General features: G+C 41.0%; 1 protein-coding gene across 2 annotated transcripts in view; it reads left to right on the top strand.

Annotated features, from left to right (window-relative positions):
• Positions 1-19582, top strand: part of epha6 (eph receptor A6) — a gene marked incomplete at its 3' end in the record, with an annotated part of 170410 nt that overhangs the window by 121408 nt on the left and 29420 nt on the right. For both annotated transcript variants that reach the window (XM_080478240.1, XM_080478241.1), the window contains exons 6-8: positions 16075-16199; positions 16632-16794; positions 19293-19401. In XM_080478240.1, the coding sequence (XP_080334366.1) occupies positions 16075-16199; positions 16632-16794; positions 19293-19401 (397 nt within the window). The remainder of the gene's footprint in view (positions 1-16074; positions 16200-16631; positions 16795-19292; positions 19402-19582) is intronic.

The following is a 19582-nucleotide window of genomic DNA, read 5'->3' on the forward strand; positions in this document are numbered from 1 at the left end:
AGGGCCTTTGTTAAAATATTGTGTTTATGACAGGCAGACACTGAAGTGCATTAAGGATGCAAACCAATGCTTGATACCTGTGTCCAGAGCTGCAGCTCACATCAGACCACAAGAGGAAACATGGTATTTTAAGCAGCAGTGACTCACAAACGGGCCCCGTGACGCACCAGTGACCGGTCCAGCTTCCGTGATCTGAACGGATGGATACATAGATGGACAAAAACAGATCTCATTCATACACTCAAAAAGCATAGCTGTTTAACTTGCAAAGAGGTTGACAAGCTTTTGGCAAAATCATTCTCCTGACCATAAATTGATAAAGTCAAGAAACAGTGTTCTGTGTTGTCAAACAAACTTACCGGAGGCCCTGCTTGTATTATTTCCTCTAGATTTTGTTTTCTAACTCGGAATCTTAGAAATCTTATTGGATGTGTTGTTGTCATTTGGGAAAATTTGAAACTGCTTTAACGAGGACAGCATATAAACAACGGAACTGCAGAGCTGTGCCTGTATGGGTTTTCTTCTGTTACTCCGCTTTCCTTCAGCAGTTCAAAAACATGCCTGTGGGGTTAATTGTGGATCCTAAATTGCCTGCAGAGGTGAATGTGAGTGTTTGATTTTCTGCCTCTTTGTATTTGCCCTGTGATGGACTGGTGATCGGTCCAGTTTGTACCCTGCCTCCATTCATAGTCAGTGCAACCCTCCCCAGCCTCCCGAGGTGCACAAAGTAGTATCAGAGATGAGTCCATGCATGGATTCCTAGTTTTCATTTCGCTTTAGATTTTCATGATCGACTTGTTAATCCAATAATAGAAAGTTTTAATAGAAGCACCCTGCCCGGGGGGAATAAAACAGGTATAAAACATGGCTGGATGGATGTGGATGGATGAACACACAATTTGTTAACCCATCCAAAACTGTGTTGTTTTTTTTGTCAAAACCTCCATCTGACAACAGCCTCTACGCAGCACAGCAGCTGTTTTTGCAGCCATATCCCTGCTCCCCCTTGCAGAAGCCAATATTCACAGCTGCTTCTTGACAGCTGAAATGAACACAGAAACATGTCTTAATGACTATGGACCTGTAACACCAACTCTGACTATGATGAAGTACTTTGAAGAACTGGTCATGACAGGCATTTGGGTCATTGTACGAGCAGCACCAGACCCCTGATTGCTCACACTGAGGATCTCGTCTGTGTTTCCATCCACGCAACTCTTTTTTTTTTTTTCACATGCGAGCTGCTGTGTGAGAAAGCCTCGCGCAGACCACAACTCTGTATTCAACACAGTCAGCCCACCCGAAACCATCAACTTCAACCCCGTTCTCTTCAGCTTCAACCACATTTTCAACATATTATTCATTAACACTGAGACACCGACGCTCGTCACATTCGCTGGCGACCCTGCTGTCCTTTGTGGGTGATGATAAAAAGCTTCACTGAGGAGACATGGCAGGTCTCTTGACGTGGTTTACAGGCAACAATCTATCATCAAAACGCCACAAATGATTAATGGTGGATATTTTATCAATTCATAAAAGACAAAAAAACAACAACATTGCTTTAGGATATAATGCCGACCTCACATGCCAAATGTTTATTTTCATAAAACAGATTTTCCAGGAGACTGAGTTTTGTTGCACATTATTGAGGCACTTACTTAAAGAAAATTACAGCCTCGCATAAAAGAGCTTCGAGTCTGACAGCTGTTTCATGTCACATTTATGTTTCAGTAGTGAGGTGATATCTTTTTATTCATGTTTTTCCGAGCTGATTTCAGGGGTTATGTGTTAGTTCACTGCCTCACAGCTACAAGGTGTCAGGCTTTCACCTGCAACAGCAGCCTTCCTGTATAAGGCTTCCATCTTCCTTCCTTGTTATCAGAGTCCTCTTTACGCTACTCTTTCGTTTGCCATTGTCCAAACATAATAAAAATTGCATCAGGAAAAATAACACAGAGTGACAATGTGGCCATGCTGGTCTATATCAGAGCTGTGCTGCTCTGGGGATGTGGGGTTGTTGTCCTGCTCTCATACTGGAATATATGCCCACAAGGCAGTTGCTGCTAATGAACAGCACTGTCGCGATGACCCCCATTCTGTTCTTTAAAGAGAGCAAAGGTGCCTTGGAAATGACAAATGGGTTGATATGGATATTATCAGCATGATCCATTAGCATATGAGTTATTCACTAATAACTGAATAATAACCACGATGGATTAGTGGTTAGCACTAATGTTTCACAGTTGGGAATACCCCAGTTTGAGTCTGGGCTTCGGGGCTTTCCCATGTAAAGTTTACATGTTCTTCCTCTGCGTAAATATGAGCGTGTGCTATCGTCTTCCTGTCTGAGTTTGCCTTCCAATGGACTTGGGATCTGTCCTGGATGTACCCTGCATCTTAACTTACATGAGCTGGGATCTGCAACATCCAATCCCCTTAGCATCATGGTACTCAAAGTTTTTTTTAGTCGAGCCTCCTTTGGAGCAGAAACAGAAACCCCAAGAACTGTAATGACAGGGGCTTTACCTTTTATGGAATACTTTATCAGCAGCAATGTAGAATTGTTTTTCAAAACCTATATCAACATTCAAACATGAAGCTAAGATTGCAATGTTACTGTTAAACATATCTGTATAGTATCATTTAAAAAAATAATTATAATCCATGACATTTGACCAACTTCAATTTGAGCCAGAAAAAAATCAGATATTCGGAAAGAAAGATTAGAAACATTTTTTTTTAATGATAATAATAAAGTGGAACTTCACAAATGTGCATACCTTAAAAAAACTGTTAATAGTATGAAATCCATTTTTAATGAAGTTTATTATATACATTTTTTTCCCTAAATTCATTTTTTTGGGAGTTATTTTCACCAGTTTTGTATGTTCTATTATTATTAGCCAATTTTACCTTGAATGAAGTTAGATATGGACACAAGCAACTCTAACATGACATTCAGATTTCTCCATATGAACAGTGGCCTGTTTTCCCTTTATGGTTAGTTTAGCAAAAGCTTTTATTGTCGTTTCTGTTGTCTTGTAGGCAACTTCTCCTCCTGAATATGATGCAATGCATTTTCATCATTTGACCGGATTTGAATACTGCAGGGTCCTTCCCATTCAAAAAAATCTTTTGCGTATTTTACGTCACGTGGACAATCTGAAATTAAAGAAAAAAAATCCAGTGCAATTTAACATTTACTAATAAAAACATTACATTTTTCTGCGTTTTACGAATCACAGGATTCACAACCCCCTAAAATGGGCTTTTTTGCAAAGATAAACTTGAGACGACTGAAATCACTGTGCAATTCTTAATAACTGCAATGAGCTTGTTTTACATTGCAAGTCTTTGTTATTTACTGCTTTTGTGAAATGATATCTTTGCTTTCAATATTTGGTGAGATTGTTCTGAATATTCTGCCGTGTCTGTGCCGTGCGCTTGGTGTGATGTCTCCAGGTGGGTGTTTTATGTGTTGAGCTCCATGCTGTCAGCAGCCAGTGTTTTCAAACATAAATTATAAAACTTCATTTTCTCCTGCATTTACGGTAAACCCGAGAGCAAGATAACGCATCTTTATATTTTCTTTTCTTTGATTTGGATTTATTAACGCCGGCGGAGTTTGTCTTCTATCTTTCTGAAGCACCTTCTGCTTTTCTTTTTATTTCTGTGATAAACTTCTCCATTTTCCAAACTCTCCCTCCTGCTCTGTCAGGCTGTGGCTGAAGGTGGAAATCACCATGGAAACGGGGGTTATTTACAGCCCCCCCAAAACGACTCCATAAAACATTAGTTCTGAACTGCGATTTCTGAAGTGTTGTGCCTTTGTAAATTTGAGAGCCAGTCTTTTAGTTGGACAAGACAATGCGGTGTCCCGATCTCACGCTGTCCATTTGTTAGAGTGTCTTTGAGCAAGACACTGAACCCCAAACTGCTTTTAATGATCATGAATATTCTCAGTTTCAATGCATATTGGCAGTAAGGCTTATAACCAGATAACCAGGAGGTTCTTCAGCAAAGGAAAGACTGGTGTGTGTGCATGTGTGTAGATTTGGAAATGTACATATGCACTATGATGTTAGCAGGTGTTTACTCACTGCTTTTGTTGGCAAGTCTGTTTCTCCCATGGGACCGCAAGTCACCTGGGGCATCTGTTGCCCCCTGCCTATTTGCTGCCCCTGTGTGCCCTCTTATATCAATGCCCATGACCTGCTGCTACCCCACACAGTAACAAATGCACACACATGCAAAAATAAAGAAAGCTTAGACTAATTCAGTTGGGGCTGTGAAGAAAAAACAACAGATGTTGCGACGCTTTACCTGCAGTAAAAATACTAAACGTTTGAACTTTGGCATATCATAATTCTGCAGGTGGAAAGGCAAGGGTACTATAATATTTGCTCTTTTATATGAATCGGGCATTATTTGATTTGTGGTGTAATGAGTACTAAAAAATTCAAAGAGCAGATAAGAGAGGGCAAGTCATCACAGCTGGGAGATCTGTACCTATGTTGGCCTTGAATCTGTTTATTTGCATTCAGCATACACCATCCAAACACTCACCTGCTTAATATGGGTGTCATCACATAAGTGGACTGGAGACAAAGTCATTAAGTTACCTCAACCTTCCATAAAGGATCTGCGATTTTTTTTTTTTTAGGCGGTATTGCTCATCTTGATGCATATTTTAATCTTAAATATGCAATTTTGCTCGAAGGAAAGACACTTCAGCAGAATATATAGCAAACTCTGTCTTTCCATTCAGAAGTATGTCGAGATAGTCCACTTAAAAAACAAAAATATCAACCTCACAGTGAGAGGGGAGATTGGGCTGCCAACCCCGTGATTAGTGGGACAATATGCTCTACAACCTGAGCCACAGCCTCCCCAGTGTTCAGCCAAATGTCTGCTGAAAATTTCATCTCCATCCATCTATTGCTTCTCGTTTCAATCAAGCCCAACTGGATAAACCAGCTGATATAGTGTGATTAAAAAGAACTTGCAAGTTATTTAAGGGGATTTTCAGAAAAGAAAGTGTGTAAATCAATGATGGCAAAATGAGGCTAACAGAGATAAACCAATGTAGCCATTATGAAGTGTGACAGTGGCTTAAAGTATCGACCACTCCGGTGCTTTTTGCCGTCAAAAGTTTTCTTCATGACTACAGTGGAGCTACAAATCTCCCTGTTAAGTCATCTGGACTGTGGCTCAATCCTGGAAAATACCTGCATGCTGCCTTTTCACTCAAAGTTCTGAAGGCCATCATGGAGCTGCCCACATGTACAGTGTTATGTGTGGCCATATATATCTCCAGTCAGCTCCTCTGAGCCCTGCAGACATACAGTAAGTCACCTATTCACCAGTCAGCGTTAAGAATAGCTATTCCCCAGGATCACTATTCAGCAGTGTTCAGAGCAGGTGGGGAGTTTGAAGGAAAAGAGATTAGCTATTTCTACTCCACAAAATGATTTATGCCCAGACTTTTATCAGGAAGCTTCTCCCCTCCTGCAAAGATCATTTCCCCTGACTTCACCTCACAACGGGAACTATTTTAAGCATTGGCTCATTAATACAGAGTGATTGGATTCATTGTTCCGCAATCCTGATGGATGTTCTCTGAAGTTTTCTCTCTCTCAAGTCCCACCTCAATCCCCTCTTCAATCTTCGGGTTGAATTTCCTCCCAAGAATGCAGCCCCATTGTCTTCTGAAAGTTAGATAAATCAGTCGCCAGCGCCTTTTGTCGGTTCAGTTCATTTAAATGAAATTGCATTAACCTCACTCCATCAAACTATTCACAATGACAGCAGTTCCAGCTTAAATCACTGTGGACCTTTATATGTTTTAACAACCACTGAAGATACATTCAGTTAAAGGTCTTACAGTTTGCACTTCTACAGTGCTTTCAAAATGAGACATCAAACAGGACTTCTATTGTCCAACCTCCACGGCGCAGGATGTGATTCGCAACTCATTTATTGGAATGTTCTTACAATGTCAGAGTTTCTTTCCATATCGATCTTCAAAAGCACCGTCCTCCCTCAACACATGTTCTAGCTTTGTTGATATTGATCTGTCCAACCGTTTCCCATCTTCAGGTTGTCCTTCACCAATAAAAGCCCCCGCACTTCTGCAGACGAAGGAGATTAACAGGATGTGGAAACATCCTTGCAAAATGACACGTTCTCTCTTCCACATAAACCATGAAATTGACCTTTTACAAATTTACTGACGAGGCTTTGCCAGAGATTGGCCAATGGAGGGCGTTTATTAGGTTTTGCCATGTTCACTGTCACTACCATGTTCATTATGAGGGACTTCAAAGTGGATCCTTCTGCACTGAAGCAATCCTTCATGACCCAATCACATAGCGCCCTGACAGCAGCAGCATGTGGTGTTTTACCTCCCAGGTGGTTGACTTTGACAGCAGACTTATGTATGGATGACCCTGCTCGAGATTTGCTGTATAGGAAAGTGTGTTCTGCTGCAGTAAGTCTGATGTGGGTGCTACAGTGGGGTCGACTGCTATTTATACTATAGTATACCTCCACTGCAGTGGCACTTCAGTCCTCTCCCTTTGTGCTCCTAGTTGGAGAAGAGATGGGGGGAGATTTTTAACCTGCAGAAGGTTTTCTGTCCTCTTCTGCCATTCGGTGATAACTTCTTGAGCTCCAAATTTGATTTCAGTGTGAAGAGAAATCTATTCACATTGTCCTATTGTAAGTCCTTTCTGAAACACATTATTATAATCAATATCACCATATTGAGTCTACAATTGTTATCACTGTAAATGACAGTGTGGTAGATAATATTTCTGGATTATGTGGTTTCCCTCGCGCACTAAGATTGTTTGAATTCAAAGCGATCAGCGCAGATGATTTATTGTGTTTGCTCGCTTCACAATAAATGGGCAATCAGAGAAATCCAATCATATTAGATTGGAAAGTCGCAAATTAAAGACAACGGTGACAAAGCTTCATCCTTCACATGTGAATGAGTGCATGTGACAGTATTAAAAAGAATGACAGCTTTCCTTTCAGCTTCTCTCTGTCACACCTGTGAGAATGTTACTGTACGCACATTGACATTCATGTCAGATTGTATCTGTGTCACTTCCCAATATGGAATTCTTGATCTGAGCTATAATGAAGCTTTTAAGTAGACGCATGAGAAACGGACAGGGTGTTAAGGACAGGGACCGGCAGGGAAATCAGTTGTCAGCAGCCAGATACTTCCGTTCTTCTCATTAATTACTTTTGGGGAAAGAGAGGTGGAGGCCAAATGAGTATTGATTGTGGTGGGCCAGTATAGGGCCGGTTTCACTGGCCTTTCCCACACGTCATTGCTTCTCCACATCCCCATTAAGTGGGAACAAGAGGGATCAGTGGCAAGCTGGGACCTTATTAAAGATAGGACCTCGGGGTGTCAGACAGGCTAGCTAGCACACAAACTGTCTCTACGTGACAGTAGGCAATGCTTCTTTTCACTTTGTATCTGTGTGTCTGTCTTTTAATCCCCTCTTCACTGATTTAATGCAGATTGTCTTTGAGGAGACAAAGGTTTAAGTGACGTTTGCTGCTTGCAGGTTAGACATTTTCCAATGTCAAACTTAATCTCAGTTGGACTCTTTGATTTGTTTGCCTTTTGTTTTCTTTTTGTAGTTACTTTTCTGACTTGTGTTTATCTCAGTTCCACACTTCAAAGCCTCAGGAAGACAGTAAAAATGGCTCTCAATGTACAGAAAGGTCTTTCCCTTCCCACCCCCCTCGTCTCTGCTTTTGTTGCGTGACTGATGATTTTAATTACCTGTTAACTCCCTGTACTCAGCAGATACACATGATAAATGGTCCAGGAGGTTGTTAAAGCCACCATCTGGATGGGGCAAAGGAGTCTACAGAGCTTTTCTCCAGTGTCATACTAGAGACAGCCTCCACAGCAGGTGGGGGGGATGCAGGTGTACCACGGGAGAACAAGAAAGTGTCCCAGTTTAGATTCAGTTGACAGCTATTTAGTGTCATGAGGGTCACATCCATTTTTCCTTTCTGAAACTGCGAGGAGCGACAATATGACTGGAGGAAAGGGAGTCCGCATCAGCACTCTGCGGCGAGAGGGAGAGATTGCGGGAGACGATTGCCGAGCAAATTGCAGCATTTTGTATGGAGATTGTAGTGAAGGAGATGGAGGAAGGAATGTGAATCAACAGAGGAATGGCTTCAAAGCACCCATTATGTACCTGAGCACATAGCACAGGTGCTATGCAATGATCAGTGTGGTTTTAAGCAGGAAGCATCACAGAAAACTAGACAGTGAAATAGGCACACTGCAGCCCCGGAAAATGAACAGAATTTGATGGGCAAGCATCTATTAACATGGGATGTTTTCAAGCTACATGGACTTTTTTTTTCTATAGTCCACATTCTCTCTACTGGACATTATTGTACATCCTGTTATATTAAAGCTCAGGGTCATGAAAGACGCTCACATCACCAGTTGCAGCGGTAAAGAAAAGGGTTTCCAGTGACTACAGTACATGCTCAAAGATACAACGAGCAAATAGGTTTATTATTCCTTTTAGACTCACTTTACACAGACTGGAGTTATTGGAGCTTCATCATGAACAAGTCACCAGTTCATCTGAGGGCTAGCACAAAGTACAGTTTCACAAAAACATATCAGAGGACACATAAGAGTTTGCACTTATATTGTCAAGCCTGTCATTGGGTTGTCGGATGTAGCAAGAGTACGAAGAGAGAAACATATGTTTGTTCTGGAAGAACATGAAATCAAAAAAGTTCAATAACCACTTTTCGAGATCCTCTTTCTGCAATGTGACAATTCTGGCAACTATCACAGGCCAACTGCTTACAAATAAGAAAACAACAAACCTTGAATACATTGTTTCAGAAAAAAAACATATTCATCAGGAAAATAGCTTGGATTTTTTATTTTTATTTACAATTGCACCCATGTACTTTTCACCCAGAAACCCTGGTAACTCCCAGCAATCAAAACGTCTGGCTGCAAATCACCACTTATCTGTGCTGCCAAGACAATATCTTATATACTGTCTTCAATTGTTCTGTTTTTGATGGAACAGAAAAACAATGTTCCTGATAGCCATAAAATGGTAAAAGTAATTGTGAGGAAATTTGTCAAGTAATTCTTCAAATGTCGGAAGAACACAAACTATTCTTCAATCATTTGCCACAAAGCTGCACATATTGCATGAAAAATTTGAATCCCACATGGAAAAATGCAGTGTTAAGTGATAATTAGTTAGCAGGTGCCATAGTGCACTTTCCCCGAGCTGTCATTCATTTGGGTTGGTGACACAGCCGCTAATTAGACTTATAGCCCAACAGTTTATCTGCTTGTTGTGGCGTCTCTGCAGTGTGTGTGTGTGTGTGTGTGTGTGTGTGTGTGTGTGTGTGTGTGTGTGTGTGTGTGTGTGTGTGTGTGTGTGTGTGTGTGTGTGTGTGTGTGTGTGTGTGTGTGTGTGTGTGTGTGTGTGTGTGTGTGTGTGTGTGTGTGTGTGTGTGTGTGTGTGAACCCAGTGACCCACAGTGCACCGGAAGTGACCTTCAGCATTAATGAAGTGTAATGACGACCTTCCCCCAGGCCAATCACATTTCACCTCAGTTTGGTTTTCTCCTTTGTAAAAGCACTGAGGCACAAGAACACATGCGCACTACTCAGACAATTTGCATTCCACAAAAGTGACATTCCCTCAGCTGGTTACTTAAGTCCCACCGGTAACGGAGACAGCTTCAATCCAGTCATTCATTCTTTTGGTTCCCTCAAGTAGCGATGAAGTGTTTCTGAAGCGCTCCACGTACTTGACAATGGCAGACCATGCTGGGAATTGAGTCAAATACTATTGAATGGAACAAATTCAAATCAGATCGGATCAAATGCAGGTAGATTGAGTATTTGTGTTTTCTTAGCATGTGTGCACCCGCCTTTGTTTGCCCCCGTAAAAACCTTTTCCATCTCTTCTCTCGTCGAAATTCAGAATGAGAAGTCCATTCGAATGCAGCATGAGACAAAACACAAACAGACACACAGGAATAAGCAATATCGATATGACAATTTTAAACAAGAGCACCCAAATATTGTGTATCTGTGTTTGTTTTGCACGTTATCGCTCTATCAGGATTGAATCGGTGGAGTGTTAGGACATCGTTTAAGCTCTCGCACAGCATCAATACTGGCTCTATTGATTTTTTTAAACAGTTAATGGAAGCCTTTAGGGCAGGAAAGCTAATTAAAATCATATGCAGGTCAAGCTCATTTAAAGACTCCCTATTAGTTTATGTTGAGCTTAACCACGCTTGACTGGAAAATCCATCCATCGGGCATCGTAATTGACTGGTGTTTCTAATGGCTTTCCAGTGCTCCTGCATCTTTGAGAAAGATACTGAGTTCCTCTGGCAGATTTCATGCTGCAGCTTTAATAACCCACATACAAAATCATTAAGGACAATTGACGTGTGTCCTGTGTCCTCAAAGTATCCTGTCATCGCCCGGGGACAGTGTTTTCTTTCACAACAGGGAGGCCTGTGAAAATAATACACTCTGACTGAGAGGGGGGAAAAAAAACAATGCGATACTGGGCGTCTGTACCAACCATTACATAGTTTAGAATTCCTCCTGCTTTTAACAGATTTGATAGGTTGATGCACATCAGCTCAGCCTTCAACAAAGATGCTTCTGTTATTGTGCTTGGAGGCATTTCTTCAACGGGCTCCCCACGACTTTTCCTTGCTTGCTTTATTATCGAATACTTTCTGTGCTATACCCTATACCCTCATCCAAACCAAACGGTGAGCAGTGCAACCTCCGTGAGCATGCATTATATCAAATTTTTTAATAATTATCAAAATATAATCGAGTATTCTTCCATGCCTGTCTTGAACGAGAACTGTAAATTGCATTTTCACCTCCCTTCTCAGATCACATTTTCAGCCATTGTAAGTGAATAGGCTCTCATTTTAGTCCTGTAATATTTAGTTACTTTTTTAATGAAATACTAATATCAGCGCACCCATTATAGATCATAATGAAACATAACATTGTGTATTTACATGGTGACCATTAGAAACCACACTTGTAAAGGGATTTCCATTTTCTCTGGCAGCATGATCAGGATTATCCTGCCGGGATCTTAAGTGAAAACAAAGCAAAGTGGGCTTTGACTGCTGAGTCACGTTTTGTGTTGACATGCAAGCTGAGCAGACACATCTCGACCGGATATTTTTCTGCCAGGCCTTCCCGCTCAAACAAACATATTTTTTACAAATCAGTTCTCAGCTCTGTTGTGTGCACAAACCTTGTGTGCATGTGCTCCTCTTATTATGACTTCCCTTGTTTGTTCTGCAACTCATGTGAGGCTCGTGATGGAAGGTGGATCTGAATCTGTGAGTCAGAGAGAGATTGTATTTCAGCCATGTTTATTGTTCCCCTATCAAGGAACAATATGCAAACAGCAGATGCCCATGAATTCTCCGTGTTTTAGCATGATGCATCCATGACATGCCTCTTGCCACAGACTGCATCGCCTTGCGACTGCTGTCTTATATCCAGCTGGCAAGAACAGCAGAGGAAAGCCCTGCGATGTCACAGCCTCAACAGAGTGCTTTATTAGGCACTATTATTAGTTCGATCAGATAAAATCCCCATGAGAGGATTCTTTTTTGTTTTGTTCTCCACAACTGCGAAATGGATGCAAAGTAAAATGATCATATGAGAGCTAATGTGTAAATATAACGTCAAATAAGATGTTAGGAGCTTTAGTTTATTGTGTAATATGTCTTTTTCATACTCCAGCTGCTCTTTTCAGGTAAAAAGAAATTATGTTCATGTACACACACTCACACACACACACATGCACGCGTTGCCCTTTGAGCTTGATGATTATGCTAATTATATGAACTGTTTCCAGTCACGCATGACATTATGTTGAGTTTCACTGGCACATCAGACTACCTACCTAATTTTAAATGCCTATTAGGTTGAGCGGTTATTAAGGAGAAGCCAAGCATTAAAATGCATTTAATGTAAAAGTGACTTTTGCTCTATAGTAGATGCTTCATTATTCACATCATGCCCATAGTCCTATTTCACCGGTCACCTTGTTTTGACTTAGTTAAAATCATTGACCTAAGTTGTTGGCTGCTTGATTAACTGCATGTTTTAGTGATATGCAAGTGTGAACATCATAGGTTACACATATGCATGAGGTCCAGGTCTTTGTGAAGTGAGCTAGAGCTTTAATGAAACAAATCAAATTATGTTTTAGAGATCTGTTCACAATGATACTTAGAGTTTTGGGATTATAGTTCTTTAAGACAATCTTGTCAATACACCAAGTGTAACATGGAACAATTTTTCTGCTTTTCTTCTGTTAAACATTGTTTTTTAAAAAAAAAAAAAAAAGGTTTGGATTAGGGTTGGGGCGTTAGAGCTCCTAAAAGCTGTCAAGTTTGTCCAAAACTTTGAAATGTTCCTAGTTATGCATGAAGAACCATGCACTAGGACTGTAGACATATCTGAAGTGAATAATTTCTTAGTTTTTAATCAATTCTTTTGTTAAATGGGGCATTTGCTTGTCCCACACACAATGTAGCAGTGATTCACATTTTTATAGAACTATATTTGCTGCCATGCATCACAAACCCCAAAGGAAAGCTGTCTAATTGGGCATATGAATTAGTAAATGGTCAGTTGTAGCTTTGTCAGGGTGTTGGCAGCTTTTCACTAAATAAATGATTCAGCTCTTCAAACCCCGAGCCAGGGTCCCATCTCTCCCATTTGTTTAGTTGGAAGCTTCATGCATGTTTTGTTTTTTGTTTTTTTTATCCCACGTAGTCAGGCACTATCTCAGCGACAAACATCTGTTTTGTCCACCCTTAATGCTTAGCAAAAGCTTTATGGTGAGTTGTATTTGAAGAGAGTAAGAAGTTTCAGCACAACACTATTCATCCTTGTCGAGCCGTCTTATGCATAAAGCCACCTTAATATATTCACAGTCAGTTCTTGTGGTGACAACAGCCTTTTTATAAATGTTAGCATATAATTCAGTCTTAGTGCCTGGCTTGTTCCATACTTTTTTTGTTCCCCCTTAGAGGGTCTGAATGGGGCAGCGTCAAGAGTTGAATGGATAATAATGTTGTAGAGTTTCCAACTTTTGCCTTCACTTAGCTGACAGTTGAGATACTATACGGATTGTGAGACTTTAGGTCACTGAAGCATGCTACAGCACTGTGATGGGCTGCCTTTACACAAAAAAGTTGACCTCCACAATTGTCACTGTGAGTCGCACTTTAACAGTCGTGTACACCCTTAAAGTCATGCATCGCTGCCTAACTGTGAGAGTCTCTTCCAAGGACGGGAGGCTTAATATAGACTACAGGCCACACAGAGTCCCCTTAACAGAATAATGAGTCAACCTGGTGAATGTGAAAATATTCTGTCAAAGGTGAGAACACCAACAATATCTCTAAACGGTCTCTATCAAGCATGTAGCACAGAACTCCTGTGTAGGTTATTGCCCTCTTAATATACTTATACTCAGTTTCTTCCCTGACCGTATGAAGAGGAAATATAAAGTAAGGAGCAGAGGACAAAAGATAAGGATGAAAGTAACACAGGTGTTCACTTTCAGCTGTTTCTAATAGATTTGTAGCAGCATGTTTCTTAGTGCCTGGCTAAGAGGCTCAAACCCCTGCAGCCCATAACTATAATCTTATCTAACACCCAACCCCTAACCCCAACTCCCTCTTCCCCAACCACCAAACCCTAAATCCCCACTCTGGCTCCCTCATCCTCCCTCCTGAACCCAAAGCTGCCAGCCTCTAATACGCAGCTTTAGTCAAAGCAAGAACTGCGGGCAGCTTCCCCAGGCACACCATTGTAGAATAAATGAAAGAAGAAAAAAAATAAAAAATAGCGCCTGTGTCATCATTTCACTTTGAATACACTCGAGGAAAGCAGGCCTACATTTTATATCCACATAATGAGTCAGCTCTGTAACATTAGATGATATAATATATAATAATGACTCTCAGGGCAGTTACATCTGCTGACCTCTCTTGGGGGCTCAGTGCAATTATTTACGCTGCAGAAATTCATCGAGGAAAGCTAATGCAATTCAGTCCAAGAAAGGTAGATGTTTATTCAACTTGTTTTCAATTAAACCAGACGATCTCCTGGGAGAAGGGAATGGCTATCTAGATGTTTTTCACATGAATAGCCTCGGGCATGTTTTGAGTGAAAATTGAGTGAGTGTGGTTGTTTGATGATTATCTCTGACGAGGCGGACAGGCGTCAACGTGAACAAGCAATGAGGCTCCCGTACCACCACATCGCCGGACTCTATAAAACACTGAGACAAAGAGAAAAACACTTGGTCTAGATCCCCTGCACGTTCTTAACATATTGCCTTTTCCTGAGGTCAACCGGTTCTCCACAGACCGCCAGACTTACTGCTCCATGAGGCTGTACTCAGGATGAAGTTTAGAGGTATGAGTGCATCAGCATTAACTTAAGCAGTGTTAAACATAGTCATTTAATTAGCTTAGCATGCTAAGAGTTGTTTATTGCCATGAAGAACAGATGAGGTTGAGAGGGAACCGTCATTCCTTTTATGAGTTTGCGGCCATAAACAGGCAACGGACGTTAACGAACATCACGCCTCATTAATTTGCATTTAATCGATACATCGCAACTTCATTTCACTGTAATCTGAGCACACTAATTACCACCGAGATAAACAAATAAACAACGCGGTTTAAAGCCATCAAGTGAAACATCAGTCAGGTGCTCTGCTGTGTGCACATTATCTGTATACGGTGTGTAACAATGTCAACTATATACATGATATATTAATTTTACTTTATTCCAACAAGCAGCTCGTGCAAATAGTGTACTTTAGGGAAGAAGAACAAGGCAAATTCTCTATTTGTCGCACACTAGAAATGTGCAACAAAATCTGTTCTCTCCATTTAACTTTAACTTCTCTGCCTGGGTGTGCCAAAAAACAATCAGCACACTTGATGCTCCCAGTATGCTTTTCATTGTTTAATTATAAGTTAATTACATTGTTCAGCTTTCACAAATGAATTGCAAGTTATTTCTAAAGAATGGTAAATGGTAAATTGACTTCACATATAGTGTGTATCTGTGTGAGCAGATCCAAAGCGCTTTTCGCACCTGTTCATATGCCGAGGTGTCCTTGGGCAAGACACTGCTCCCATTGGAGTGACAGTGCTTTGCATGGCCACAGCCTCCATTGGTGTGTGAATGGGTGAATGTGATAAACGATGTAATCTGCTTTGAGGCAGTTGTAAGGAGTTATATAAGTGAAGTGTCATTACAATCCCCAAGAAAAGTACAAATATTTTGTCTTATTAGAATTTCTGCTTATGGTCATGTGTTCTTTGTACGACAGAGATTTTTGGGGGGAATTGCTTAAAGTACAGCAATATCTTGCAATTTACAGAATTCCCACTTATATAGTGTAATGTATATGATCACTCGATCTTTGCCAAAAAGCCCTGCAGTGTTTCTCCACCTGTCGACTCCAGCAGCTACATTGAAGTGAGGTTCTAGAGCATGTCTTCACTGCCATGGTGCGAAACGCTCCATAAAAGTCGGATTGGTTGCTTTTCTATCACAGTGCTGAAACAGTGTTGTAGAGTCATCAACACATATACTCACATCTGCAGCCAGCTTCTAGTCACCATTTAAGACTTTGAGTTATGGAAAAAGAACAACCCACTCAGGCACTATCTGGGATCTCGATATCTGAAGACTTTTAAACAAGATTGGAATGTGTGAAGTTCAGATTTGATGAAGGGTAATGATGGTATTCATGTAGGAAGGATGTATTGCTCATTTAATTCATTCTTGTCAGATTCTTGACACGTTGCTGTTCCCCGTCACACACTCATTGTGCACAGGAGCTACAAAGGCTTCCAGTTCTGAACTAAAATTGGTTTTTTTCCCCCTACAGAGTCACATGTGTCTAAACTCTGAAAACATGTTTTGTTTCTGTTGTGTTTACAAATCAGGTCCTTCTCTGGTGGGAGCTTTAAAGAAGGACTGGGCCTCTCCCAACAGCATCGCTCTCTCCTGGCAGCAGCCCGAGCAGACAGCTCTTCCTGTCCTCGACTATGAGATCAAATATTATGAGAAGGTAGAGAAACACTTTTTTAATCCAATTCCAAAGGTAATGTAAGTTTTTATTAAATGGAAATAGATTGTTCAAATATCAGCAGCACAGTGATTCAGATCAGATTGGCATTACAACTACATTAACTGTATGTTATAAAACATGTCACTGAATATCTTTCTGAACTTTGTGTTTCCAACGGCAATGACAGGTGCTTACAAGCTTCTTTTCATCTCAGTGGAGCAATCGGCAGTTGTAACAGTGATTGACAGGAAAAGACACAGTCACTGAACAAAGCAACCCAATCGTTTGCTGCTGCAGATTGGATCTCAGTAAATCTTGGAGGGCCAGATAATGTTTCGGATGTCTAAGCAGCGCAGTCTAGATGAAATATTTCAAAGAAATGTGTCTTACTTAAAAGACTTCCCCCCCCCGTCCCTGCACTCTGTCCCGCAGGAACACGAGCAGCTGAGCTACTCCTCGACACGCACCAAAGCTCCCAGTGTGATTGTCTCAGGTTTAAAACCAGCAACCTGGTACGTCTTCAGCGTGCGGACCCGCTCGCCAACTGGATACAGCTCCTACTCCCCGAAATACGAATACGAAACTACAGGAGATTGTAAGTACCTCTCACTTCATCTGCAGCACAAATACATGTTTACTGACGACCGTGTTCTCTGCGTTTGTGATTAATTTTACCAATAGAATTATGCAGGTTTTAGGAGAAATTTTGCGAGGATTAAGGTCATATTTAAATGAAGCAGGTATAATGAGTTACTCTTCTTTTATTAGTCCAACATTGAGTATAATATATAACCAGAGCACAAGCAGTTTGGAAATCCATTGACAAAGAGACGGGCTATATCAAAGCCATTCCTGTAGCTAATACATCACATTAAAACTTTATCAATTATGTGAACAAAATTGGGTTCAAGCTTTTTATTTTGAGTGCGTCTTTAAAATTGTGCTTTTTTTTCTTATTTCCAAGGCAGTAAGTCAGAGATTGAATGTGCTTGCCGCAGCCGGGAGTTCAGGGTCAGATGAAGTTCATGTAGCCTGGAGCAGCACTCAGGGCAATCTGTATCATGGACACACCTGCAAATAATAAAACTGGATATGAACCCGCCACAAACTTCTGTCATGGACCTTTTACCCTTAACTTACTTTTTCTTTTATCGTAAATAACCAATATATACTAATACCTACGCAAAACAGACAAAACTGACAAAAGTTTTTGGTCATAGGCGCTAATTTGAATGTAACAGATTTATTGCTGGAGTGCAAACACAACTAGCACATCTTGAATTATGTGAAATTATTTTCAATTCTTGCCATACTAATAGGCATCTGCTGAAGGCCTTAAAGGGCAATTAACACTATAGCATGTTGACACCACGCTCTTCAACGTCCATGAGTTTCCTTGTCGCCCAGCAAACGCTAAATGTCACAGTTCTGACAAGACAATTTCTGCCAGTCGCTCCCTAACAAGACTTTAATCATTTGTACCTGATTCAGAGTATCTGATAGAAACAGATTACATTTTAAGAAGTGACAACTGTTCATGTGTACTTCCTTCTTCCATCTTTTTAATCTATCTCGTTGATGAAGCTAATGTTAGGTGTCATTTGTTTGATCAGTATTTCCTTCGTTAATAGGGACTCTTTGGAAAAAACCCTAATTGTCCAAACATGCCAAAACCAAAGAATTTGAGGCTTTCCTCAACATTGATCAGGCATTAGAGTCTCTGCAGTAGGAATTTCTCCCTGCTTGCATCCCCTCATACCTCTGAAAGGTCATAATATCCGTTGCAATGGCGATCGAAGAATTGAATACAATCAACGAGGGAGTCTGATAATACGGCCTTGATGTTTCGAATCAATGTTTTCCGTGTGTGTCCGTGTGAGTAGTTGCTTTATTGCAAGTCCTACTCATAAAATACAAAGGTCCAGCTGCCCTTTTATGTTGGGTCAGGTATTGTTGAGGGGTGATTTGGCTTCACAGTGGCCCGCTCCCTTCCAAAGCTGCAGAGCTGTGCTTTATCTGTGGATCAGGGGGTGCTTGGCCAAGCCTTTGTACCGCCTGGCCTTTTATCTGAAAGAGAAAGCAGATTTGGCCTCCGTCACCCTCTCCTTCTCTGTCAGTCTGTCTGTCCACCTGTCTGTCACTGTCACCACGTTCATTTTTGTCATCTGTCTGTGCATCTGTCTGTCACCTCCACCTCTTGTTTGTATCTCTTCTGTCATCCGCTTCCTCATCCCTCACCTCGCATCCTTCATCCTGTCCTCCGCTGCCCTTCTCAGTCCCTTCACACACGCGCGCGCACACTCAAATGCACGCACACACACACACCTCATTACAGCAGCATCAGTCCAGCGCAGCGGTTTAGTTAGTGATGTGAAGAGTGTGTGAAGCTGACAACCAAGAAAATTGTCTTGTGTGATCTGACCACCGCCACTTTCACTCTCCCTCCCCCCTTGAGTGGGCTGTAATTACTTTTATCAAGCACAACACTCACACGCACACTTTCTTGACAAATCCCGTACATGAATCCGCTCTGAGCTTTACCCTCACACGTACTCACATACTGTAGAAATTAGCCCGATTCGGTGGGCCAGCGACCATGCACCCTGATCTCCAATTCATATTCATTAAGCATGAAATATTATAGAAATAAGTTTGGTAATAGCAATCATCTTTCAATTATCTGGGATTCGTTAGCCTTGTGACAAGACACAGAAAAGGAGAAATCATGAATATCAAATGGGCTCAATTTAACCAAATGATCATGGACTAAATCACAATTTCATGAATGAATAATAATAATTAAACAGCAGCAGGCAAATGAATCATTCCACTTTGAAAGCTGACAGAGGTTTTTTGCATTACAAAGACCTGATCAAACATATCTCCATAATATGTGGCTATCATGAGAGCGTACATGGTCTATGTATGATGGAGTTGGAATAATGGAGATGATGTTGGATGATTTTGCTGATCTTCTTTTTCCCACAATTCCCTCAATCCTCTTCTTTTCCTCAAATATTAACTACTGACCATCATCTTCTTGTCATCAAAAAATGTTTTCTAACCGTCACATTTATTCTCCACTACTTTCAGCGTCAGACATTGCCTCTGATCAAGGCCAGGTGTTGGTCATCGTCACCGCAGCGGTTGGTGGCTTTACCCTTCTCGTCATCCTCACGCTCTTCCTCCTCATCACTGGAAGGTGAGAAGAAATCACATTTATCTGCTTGAAACTTGAAAACTTGACTGCATATTTGCCCAAGACTTCATACAGCTAGAATGTAAATCTGCAAACTACAATGTTATATCCTTGTTCTAATGATACTTTCCAACCATTTGACATTTTGGCAATATTAAAACTCTGATTAATGACAACTTCACTA

This window comes from Lipophrys pholis (assembly GCF_963383615.2).
Source record: "Lipophrys pholis genome assembly, chromosome: 13".
Classification (NCBI taxonomy): Eukaryota; Metazoa; Chordata; class Actinopteri; order Blenniiformes; family Blenniidae; genus Lipophrys; species Lipophrys pholis.